This window comes from Hyalella azteca, unplaced genomic scaffold (assembly GCF_000764305.2).
Source record: "Hyalella azteca isolate HAZT.00-mixed unplaced genomic scaffold, Hazt_2.0.2 contig183, whole genome shotgun sequence".
Lineage (NCBI taxonomy): Eukaryota > Metazoa > Arthropoda > Malacostraca > Amphipoda > Hyalellidae > Hyalella > Hyalella azteca.
This window is the reverse complement of record NW_025930542.1, coordinates 32,518-43,549: the sequence shown is the minus strand read 5'-3', so window position 1 is coordinate 43,549 and position 11,032 is coordinate 32,518. Positions and strand designations below refer to the sequence as shown.

Here is an 11,032-nt window from a genome sequence, read left to right as displayed (position 1 = left end):
CATATACTGTGTGCTGTAGACGCAGCATATACTGTGTGTTGTAGACGCATCATATACTGTGTGCTGTAGACGCAGCATATACTGTGTGTTGTAGACGCATCATATACTGTGTGCTGTAGACGCAGCATATACTGTGTGTTGTAGACGCATCATATACTGTGTGCTGTAGACGCAGCATATACTGTGTGTTGTAGACGCATCATATACTGTGTGCTGTAGACGCAGCATATACTGTGTGTTGTAGACGCATCATATACTGTGTGCTGTAGACGCAGCATATACTGTGTGTTGTAGACGCATCATATACTGTGTGCTGTAGACGCAGCATATACTGTGTGTTGTAGACGCATCATATACTGTGTGCTGTTGACGCAGCATATACTGTGTGTTGTAGACGCAGCATATACTGTGTGCTGCAGACACTACGTGAGCTTTTCTACAGTAAACGTTGCTACAGGAGTATCAATGAGGTGGATAGAGGATAATCAAAGCCGTTAATACTTTATTAAGCGGTGTCAGACGATACAACTGTAGCGATGGGCCCATTGAAGAGGAGATGCCGTATAACCTTATACATTGCTGCTCTTGAGTTATGTGTAAAGTTGGTAAAGTTGAAAATACTATATAACTTTTCGCTTCAGGAACTGTGTAGCTGCGTGAAGGCGAAGCATGAATCCAGTTGTTGTAGACATGGCGAGGACTGTGCTGAGAAATACTTCTATTGCTTCCACTAGGATATAAACGAACCTTAAATGCAGTTGTTTGTCTACTGTTCAGTGTTCGTCGATATTTATTAAATTTGTGATGGTGCTTGGAAATTTTATTCTCCCTCTTAATTTCCGATATCGCATCGCTACTGAGGGCAGAAGTATAATAATTTTATATTAATTCCAATACATTATTTTATGTAAGAAAACGACAGAAAAATTAAAAATGGTTGAAAAATATTATATTTATACTCACAAGTACCAAAATTTGAGCATGATAATTTAGTCTGATGCTCATGACGTAGGACAAAATTATGTGGGTGTAAAAATAATTAACTTGCTTCCGAAGCGAGAATAATCGTTAAAAAATATTACCTTATTGAGAAACTTTATTTATATTCTAATTAGACAGAAAAGGTGAACTTTTCCTAAGGTATATCCGCATCAAGGATATACCTTGGGGTATATATACGCGCGTGAACAACAGAGGTGCACTTCCGTAGTTTTAATCTTTTCACTTTGTAACTGGTATTCATTGGATATTCCTGGGAGAATATGAAATTCGCGAATCACATTCGTGAGTGGCTCTCATTCGTCGAATGCAAGTCGCCATATATTAAATAGAGTTGAGGTTTGAAAACGAATTGTCTGGAAAATTCGTAAATTGATTTCTTGAAGGAGTATAGATTTGGGGAAATCCTAGAGAGATTCTGTCTTCCTGAGGATATATCCGTTGATCTTGATAAAAAAAATGCATGTCTCTGTGACAGAATTAGAGCTGTCATTATAAATATAACATAACTGAAAATATTAGCTTACATATGGGCATCGTTCCATCACATATACATATTTCCAATTTCACGACATAAATAAATATTTGCATGGCCTTTTACTTGTAAAATACGGTGAATTTAAAGCTGTACAGAAAGCTTATTCGTATGCCTAAGAGATATGTCACGAAATTGGAAATCACAAACCAACAGTGGTTCCTTGATTCCGGTAAAAGCATAGAAAAGTGCGCGTTCACGACGCATTGCGCTCCTCAATCTTCCACACTTCCAATTTTAGCGCGGAAAATGGCTTATTTAATAGTTACGTTTAAGTTTCAATGTTTAATTTGTGATAACAGTTAATAAAACTTTTTATAAATATCTGAGATGATACGTTCACGCACCGTCCAGTTTTTTAAGAGCAGCTCGTGCGCTGGAACTTCAGAACCCTTCTGACTGAAAACTTAAAATGCGATTATCTCGAAAAGGAAGAAGATTTCGAAGTTTTCGCTTTTGAGCTTAACCCCTTTTAATGAAAATACAGCTCAATGAATTTGGCTTCTATTGATGTGAATTTTAGACCAGGTTAAAATTCCAAATTATTCCTTGCAACAAGCCTGTTTGCCGGCTGGTTGGTTGTATTGGCTTTCATGGAGGCCGCTGGTCTGGGAGGGGGTCAGGGAGGTGGTGCAAGCAAATGCTGAAGCTCTCGTATTAGAAATCCTGTTTAAATGACGGTTCCTTTAGCTCAGCTAATAGTCCGTGAATTTGGATTTTTGAAATCTTTTTTTTAACAACTCGGGTATTATATAGTTTGCATGTATGTCAGAAGGAAAATGAATTCATTCAAAGTCATTTATTTAAATTTCCGATGAATAAATTGTCTCTAAATATTTTATTGATTTGCATTGTCCAAAATATGTAATATTAAATTGATAAATTGATTTCTAGGTAGGGGAGAACGTGCGAGTTGAATTTGATAACTTAGGAATAAAAATTCTATTTTAGAAACGGGTGAACTGATAGGGTAACATAGGGCAGCGCCCCCCCTTTTTTAAACTGAATTTTTGATGAAGTTTTAATTGATACGAGGTGGTTCTTTGTTTTGTTTAAAGGTACAACTGATGAGGAATGTATGATGTGAATTAGACGCCTACTGAGTTATTCAGTTTTTAATGAAACACTATTGTGTAAAAAGTATCAAAATGGGCCCATCGCCCCACCCATGGGGCAATGGGCCCACAGGCTTGGGGCAAGGCGCCCAGTCGCCCACTCTTGGTCCCTTTACCAGAATTGCATATTTTTCGTTTAAAAATGGTAAAACAACACTTTACAGAAAAAAAATAAGAAAAATGTAATAAAAGAAATGACATTTATTCATTTATTAACAACTCAAAAAATCATACCCTTAACTTGAAAAAAATATACTATTGGCTTAAAAAATCTATCACTGACGTGAAGAAAAATATTTCATTGACACGAAAATATATATATCCTTGACTTGAAAAATACATCCTTGCGATAAAAAATTCGTCCTTGACATGAAAAAATTTATCCTTGACTAGAAAAAATAGATTTAATTGATCAGGAAAAAACTTCATTCCAGTTTCGTCCATAATCCAGATATTATGTGCAGAGAATTCGTACCTAATCGTGATTTTAGCCAACACCATAAAAACTCATGAACTTTTGGCTCTTTGGTGTTGACTGAAATCAACTATGGCAAGACAAGAGTCAATAACTCGATAAGTGATTGACCCCTTCGACCCCTATCATTTTATTGACCTCTACGACCCTTATCAATCTGTTGACCCCAACGAATCCTATCAATTTATTGACTTCTAAGCCCTTAGCAATTTAATGACCCCTTCGATCCCTATCAATTTATTGACCCCCTTCGACCCCCTATCAATTTTTTACCCTCCTCGACACCTATCAATTTATTGACCCCCTTCGACCCCTATCAATTCATTGACCCCATTCGACCCCTATCAGTTTATTGACCCCACGACCCTTATCAATTTACTGACCGCTTCAACCCCTATGAATTTATTGACCCCAATGACCCATATCAATTTGTTGACCCCTTCGACCCCTATCAATTTATTGACCCCAACGACCCTTATCAGTTTATTGACCGCTTCGAACCCTATCAATTTATTGACCCCTATTACGGACGAACTTTTCCAAAAGAATTCGTTTACTACGATTAAAATTTTCTATTCTCGTTCGAAAACGTGACAGACGAAAGCAAAAATTTATCTTGCAACGTGTGAACAGCGAATCTTTAAAATATTTTATTATCCTTTATAAAATTTAATAAACACGTTCGATGTGAAAACCGTTTCCTTTAAATTTATTGTCGGGTCCAAAGTTATGACGTAATTCCGTAATTTGGATATCATATTAGATCTCATATAAGTAATTTGGCAGATATTATGTAATTTGGTGTGTATAACTCCAATAAAGGCACGAAAATATCTTTCAACTCTGAAGACTATCAACTTAATCCTTTTAAATACCTTCACGAACTTTCGTAAACTTAATTTTTCGCTTCGAGATTCATTTCCAAATTTTGCATCTTACCACTCATGAACTAAATGCATGCAGCAAATATAATTAAATTCGAAACAAGAATTTAGTGATAAGATTCTAATACAACATTCTTGTAAAATAAAGCTGTGTAGTAAAATGTTATAAGTGAAAAATCATCGAGCGTTTGCTGTGCTAGTAATAAATTTGTCGTACGAAACTATTTAAATGCGACCAGTAACTTTTGAAACTATCATTATTGCTGGTTTCACTGAACTCTGAATCTGAAACTCACTGGAAAACACCGATTTCAGCGCAACCAAGCCTGCAAATAGGAGTTATTTTAACTACATATTACCCATAAATATGGGAATCAAGGAGAACTGGCAGCCAATGGTCTCATTTTAAGACAGGATGCTACTTTGTTACTTACTTTGAACATTGGGGTTCTGATGAACTTTTTTCCTTTCCAAATTCTATCTAAAATGGCACCCAGATATTCTGCAGAACTCGGTGCTGCAGTGGGTTACTCGTTAGAAATTTCACTGTCAAGTGGACCAATAACTTCTGCTGAAGTAGTATGACTAGAAGGTAGTCTATATTTGACTATAGCCCTAGCTTCTCTACTTCTAGCAGACGGGAGAGATTTTGAGATGTTTTCTTGCTAACAACAAACAGATTACGGGTAGTGAAGCTCTCAGAATATGAAATTGGTGCCTTTAAGTTAGGTTGCAAGATCTGTGGTCGTTTTCGACCAATAGCATTCCAACTTTGGTCTGATTTGATGCAGAACATAAATGCCGGCAGATTGTTGGAGATGGATCAGAGATATGGGTTGGATAGTGCATGCCTCAGGCCTACTGACTACATGGAAGCGAGTTAGCTCTTTGTTGGTAACTAGTAAATAGGATTATTGATACGAATAATATTGAAGACGGTTAATATATCCGTCTAGACAAACTAGTAAATTTGTGGCGGTAACTGACCTCTTATAGACACTTATAGAATAGAATAGAAGTGTCGGCATTGAAGAAATAGGCCCATGGCCTGTTGCCGATTCTTGAACTTTTCGTGACTTGATTCGCAAGGGATCCGGCCTTTGGAACCCGATCTTTCCATAAATGAAGATTGATTGAGATAGCTGCTGGACTTATTGCCTGGTCCGTAATTTGCTGGGCATTTTAAGACTGAACATATACTCCTGCATAGCTTCGTCTGGACTTATTGCCTGGTCCGTAATTTGCTGGGCATTTTAAGACTGAACATATGCTCCTACATAGCTTCATCTAGTCTGTTCTTGAAGATGTTCATACTCGGAGCGTCAACGATGCTATCAGGGAGGCTTATGGGTCGAATTTTATCACGCTCACTTTCCACGCATAACTTTTTTAAAAAGATACCGACCTCTAACTAATAAATAAATTAGCAATTTTTATTGTCCGCTTCGTATTTAAGTATCCCACTGAACGCTAAGTTTTAGCAACGTTTGAATGCTAAACTAACATTGCGGTTAGCGCGCTTCTTAAAAAGAAAACTGGAAACATGTGAGGACAAGGCTCGCTGGAGAGTATGGTGAATACATAGATTCTTTGTTGATTAGATCGAGATCTGTTTCGATGTAATAAGGTTATATGTGGAAAATTTGATGAAACTTGTTATTTGCGCACCAATTTAAAACTTAGCGCACAAAAAAAATCTGACACCCATCCAGAGGCGTATTGTGAGTAATTAGCATTGTTGTCAATTTTAATAAATCGATCCCGATTTGACAAAATTAGGAAGGGAGCGTAAAAAATCGTCATAAAAGTGTCGGATCGGTCCTTGCGAACATTCTTAAACTGAAGATCAATTTATATATAGGGTTAAATTTTAATAGTGTTATCCCGTAAACTCAGTCTGGATATATGTGGTTGTAGATGCAACAGTTACGGGTGTAGGAATGTAAATCAAGTTAAATTTTATAATCTCACTTTAACAGGTCAACTCTAGCAACGTCGTTGGAAAGAATCTTCCGATTCCTTTCAAAATATTTACCGCCTTAGTCAAATTGATTAACATTACGAAATCTGTCCGCACTTGATACAGTAGATTTCTTGATAATGTTAATTTTTTTTCTAACGACCCGCTTTACAGATGTTGGTCAGCCCTCTTCGTTCTTCAACTAAAAATAAGCTGACTCCATAAGAGTCTTTTCACAACTTTCACCGCAGCTCATTGTCATGCCTTTATTCACCTGAAATTAACAAGGGATCAGCAGAACTTCATCAGGTATAGAGACTCGAGAACAACGCCATCAACTGAACTGCTCAGCTCTGTTCAAATGAATTGATACTTCTTTCAAGTCTTGAAATTCATTTTAATCTATTCTGCTGTTCGTTCTTCTACTCACATTACACGTAATCTTTCACTCTTTTATCTCAGTCTACGTACTTAAGATATAAATTTGCTTTCGATATAAAATACGTTCAATTATCAATATTTTACAGAATATCTCTTCTCACGAGCATGCTGCTGCGCAGTGCGCGGCTAAAATTCACAATCATACCAATTTTTTTTATCTCTACAGCATATAATGTTATGATGAGGAATAATTTGTATGAATATGACTAATATTGTAGCTGCGTACAGAAAAAATGTTATTCCAATTGCGAGTTTTTACGAGAAATAACGCAGTAGCCAAATGAAACCCATGGCAATTGATCCACAGAACCAACGTTTCCTATAAAACTGGTCCCTTTAGTTCAGTCTGTTGGTTGATCAACGAGTCAGTTTATTCTAAACAGGTGTACTCGAGTTTCCAGTTATCTCAGCAAGTGTACCACCATCAAGTTTATGTGTGGTGCGACCACTTAACTCGCCGCAACTGAACAGTGGAGATAATCACATACGATGAACTAAAATGTTTGGGACTGAATATAGAGTATAAGAGAGTAGAAACCCTGCATCTATTTTGTGATGCCGTTATTTTTTAGATGACTTACAAATATTGTTGAAAAAACATCTCGTAATATTGTTATCTACATTATCCATAGTCAGCTGTCGATTTTACAATTTTGACCTATGAATCATTTCACTATTTTAATGCATAATGCGATTGAAAAATTTTCTAATCGTTATCCATAAAAGGTGCAACCATTTTAGCAAACGACAAATTCAAAATTAGAACTAGATTTAATTTACGCTCTCTTTAATTTATTCACATTTGAATGAACGTTATTGTACTTACGAAGAATGCTCGCAAAGTCGAATGTTTTACCATGTGCCAAATATTTGCGCATTTCACTCTAGAAGTCAGCTGGATGCTTTATTTGATATTGGGTTAGATGGCAGCTTCAAGATTTTTCATGTTGTTGACTGTATATTTTGTTGGTCTTAATGTTCACTGATCGTTATACCAGTGCAACAAATTACAGTTAGGATCGCTTGTTACGACCCCAGCGAGGTAACCTCCATTGGCTCATGCTGCGATCAATACACGAAGCAATGTATTTACCACGAGATATGTTGCCGCTGCAGAAGCGAGAAGTCGTTTTACTACTTTGCAGCTTAATTCTTTTTCCATTGAAGGATAATTATGACCACATAACTGCAGAACTTGATTAAAAATATTATCAGGGTTCCAGTTCACTATTTGGCAAATCTCATGTGATCAAAGGAATGAATTTTTTCCTGGCATTGCAGATTACCAATAAAAATGCCAATTGGATGTCAGTCGCCATCCAAGAAATAAACAAGCTGAATAATGCATGGTCGTAATGTATTTGTAATAATTCCTTAATTCAATTAAATTCAAGAATTCAACCTTGATTTGATTTCTATTTGCAACTGAGCTCCTCTAAATGTAATTGCTGCAGATGCTTAGACCGGCTGAGGCTTGCCATGCATAACAGCTTAGGATCGACATATGAGTGATTGTCCGAGTGATTCAGACCAATTCAGAGTCTTACAAATCTGTTCAGCAAGCCAAATGTATTTGATTCATGGTAACGGTCAAAATTTTATTTCATTGAAGGAATAAATTTCTTATGAATATATGGATTCAATTTTGTTCATATGATGAGATGAATGTAACGATGTTTTCTAAACTTTGCTGTACAAGATCGGTTGCTAACGCTCGTGGCCTTGTATGGGTAACAAGTGTTAGAACACTTGTATTTCAAATGTTCATATGAGTATATTGTCTATTCCGCTCGACTCACTCATGAGCTGAATAGAAGAGTTCTATCAAAATCGAAGTTACATATATCGAATAGATATTACATCGGTGAACGTTTAAAATTTTGTTAGAATATTGTTGTTTCTCTACGACACACCCTTCATTTTCCGTAATCATTCGTTGCTTTTTTACAATTCAGCTATTTTTCTTTCCCTTAGTGATGGCGTATAAACAATTTTCGATTCCTGCCATGCTGCGGCTTTTTAGAGAATTTCATTTCGTTCCCGGCGTAATCTTTTGCTTATCCAGTACTATTGATTATAGACCACGACCATTCTTGCTAACTTGACTCAAAGTTCTTCATTTTGTTCTATGTTCCTGCACTATTTTGTTCTTCCATCTTTTTCAGCTATATATCTTCTCGTCAATGATCGGTAATATCCAATGGATTGTTCATTCAATTTTGGATATTGTTATGTTTGGATATTATCATTATGTTCAATTTAATTGTTCATTCAATTTTGTAAATGTACTCATAAAACACTGAAATATCTTCAGATAACACGTTTTTGCGCATCTCTTGCCATTGCATTATTTTCATTACATTTTTCTTTCGACACAGCGTTTCAAAAAATTACCACATAAATTTTTAAGCATTTATAAGTAATAAAATTTCATCCTTCTTGAACCAGCTCATCTGTAACGTAGAATATGCAAATTATTTTGTTGCAAAGCCCTGTAGCGAAGAGATACATGCTTCTGAAGGCCATTATTAATTTTAATTAATTTCATACTTTATGACCCAAATTAATTTATCAAACAAATAGGTCTCGTCTATGAGACTTTTCCAATTTATCTATTAACTAGAAGGTAAGCTGTGAAAAAAAGTATAAGCTCATGTTATTTTGTTCCCATGTTACTCGAGTAAATATCGCGGTGAACACTTGCTACACTATTCTTGTTGCTGCAGAGCGCTTGTGTCGCCAGTTCTAGTGCGACCCTCGCCAGAGCAACAATTACCGATGAACGCACCTGCCTTACTTCTCGCGCTGCTGGTGGCGGCAGCCTCGCCTGCCTCAGCAACGGTGGGAATACATATTGTTAGTCTGTTACATATGAATGTTCATGAAATGTTGTTTAATTTTGAATACATACTGTTACACATGAATGGTCTTGAAATGTTGTTTAATTTTGCTCCATATGTTAATTGGTATATTCTGCTGGTGGTGGCAACCTTGCCTGCCTTCCCAACGGTGGGAATACATACTTGTGCATATGTACTAAGCAACCAGATATCTGATGTTAAAATAACATTGAATAAACGTTGTAACCAGAAATAAACTCTTAATCAACGTTGTATCAATGTCATTTGCATAAAGGGTCAAGATCTGAAAATGTTGTTACATTTTTCTTTAGATGAATAATGGCATTTTAGTGAATTATTGTTTTATATTAATAATATATTAAGTTTTAAAATATCAGGTTTAAATTTTTTAGCAAACGCAAAATAATTAATTAGAAAGTTAAATTGAAATGTGAAGTATGCTCTTTCTGAAAGAAATCTTTGAGACTATCGTTATGAAATTTTATAAATATCGTTATAAATTCACTCACATTCAAAATGACCGTGAACATATTAATTTTATATGCAACCTTGATAATTTATTTCTACCCGTGAAGATCACTTAAGAACATTGTTAAGAAATCTCAAAATGTTAATAATTCGCAGAGTATCCCTGATTTTCTCGTAAATTTATTCCACCTTTCATTTTCGCTCAGGATCAGACATCGCATGCTGAAATGCCACGCGCTAGCGAATCCTCGGAAACGGTGGGTAAATTTAAGCAACTTTAAGATTCTCATAAATTATATTGTTTTTTTTTAACAATTCCGGTCAGTAATAATGAGATATCTAACTATAAAATGTATTATGAATAAAAAGAATGGAGATGCATTACTAAAGACATAAATGTAACCATGAATAATCGTGAACGCGAACATGAATTATTTATTTGGATCACGCAGAATTTTTTATGGGATTGTTCATTTTCTCTTGAACAAAAATATTCGAGACTATTGCAGACGGAATTTATTTATGGGGAATTGAATTTTTTTATTTCCCATTCATTTCACATTTCATTCTTTTCTAAATAAATTTTGATTGCAAAAAAATCTATTGTAATATTGCCTGCATTACTTATGTATATAAATAGCTGGCATTCAATGCTGTAATCGCATTTAAATTATTTTACCTCTAAGTAATCGACGGTTTTATCATTTGCAGTTTGTCCTGCAAACGAACCTACAAACGAACTTATTCTCAACCTGCGCTGCGGAGGCGAACTCTGTGTCAGGAAGCCTTTACTCCATCGAGCTGGGCACCTCAGAGTTCGTTGAGCTGACAAGCTCGAGCACTCAAAACATCACGTGGGTTGTCAAGAGCGGCGTCAAGTCTACCATCGATTGCGCCCAGGCTACTTTGGATGCAGGTGATCATACATATTACACAATGAGCATTATCTCAGTGTTTTTTTGACAAATTTAATCAATTTGATTTTAATTTTATTATATATCCCCCCTTGCCGTGATATTTATAAAATCAGGTCAATCACTTCCAAGCTGCCAAGACAACACCGGCTGCTCAAGGACAGGCAGAGGAGATGGAGGTCAAGTAATTAGTAGGAATGATGTCCGTAGATTAAGGCCTGTAAATAATGTAGGGAGTAACCGCATACATCAAAGTGAAAGTGCACAAAAAGTTTTAAAATGTTTTTACACGAACTCGGATTCCGTTTTGAACAAAAAAAGTGAACTGTTAACTGTGATCGCAAACGAGAGTATAGACATTATTTGTATTACAGAAACAC

The 11,032-nt window shown here is 35.9% G+C and overlaps 1 protein-coding gene across 1 annotated transcript in view; it reads left to right on the top strand.

Moving 5' to 3' along the window:
• The first annotated feature begins 9,166 nt into the window (after positions 1 to 9,166).
• Positions 9,167 to 11,032, top strand: part of LOC108666536 — a 5,708-nt gene continuing 3,842 nt past the window's right edge. Inside the window, exons 1-3 of the mRNA XM_018153431.1 lie at positions 9,167 to 9,250; positions 9,945 to 9,995; positions 10,450 to 10,654. Coding sequence (XP_018008920.1) covers positions 9,188 to 9,250; positions 9,945 to 9,995; positions 10,450 to 10,654 — 319 coding nt within the window. The 5' untranslated portion in view covers positions 9,167 to 9,187. The remainder of the gene's footprint in view (positions 9,251 to 9,944; positions 9,996 to 10,449; positions 10,655 to 11,032) is intronic.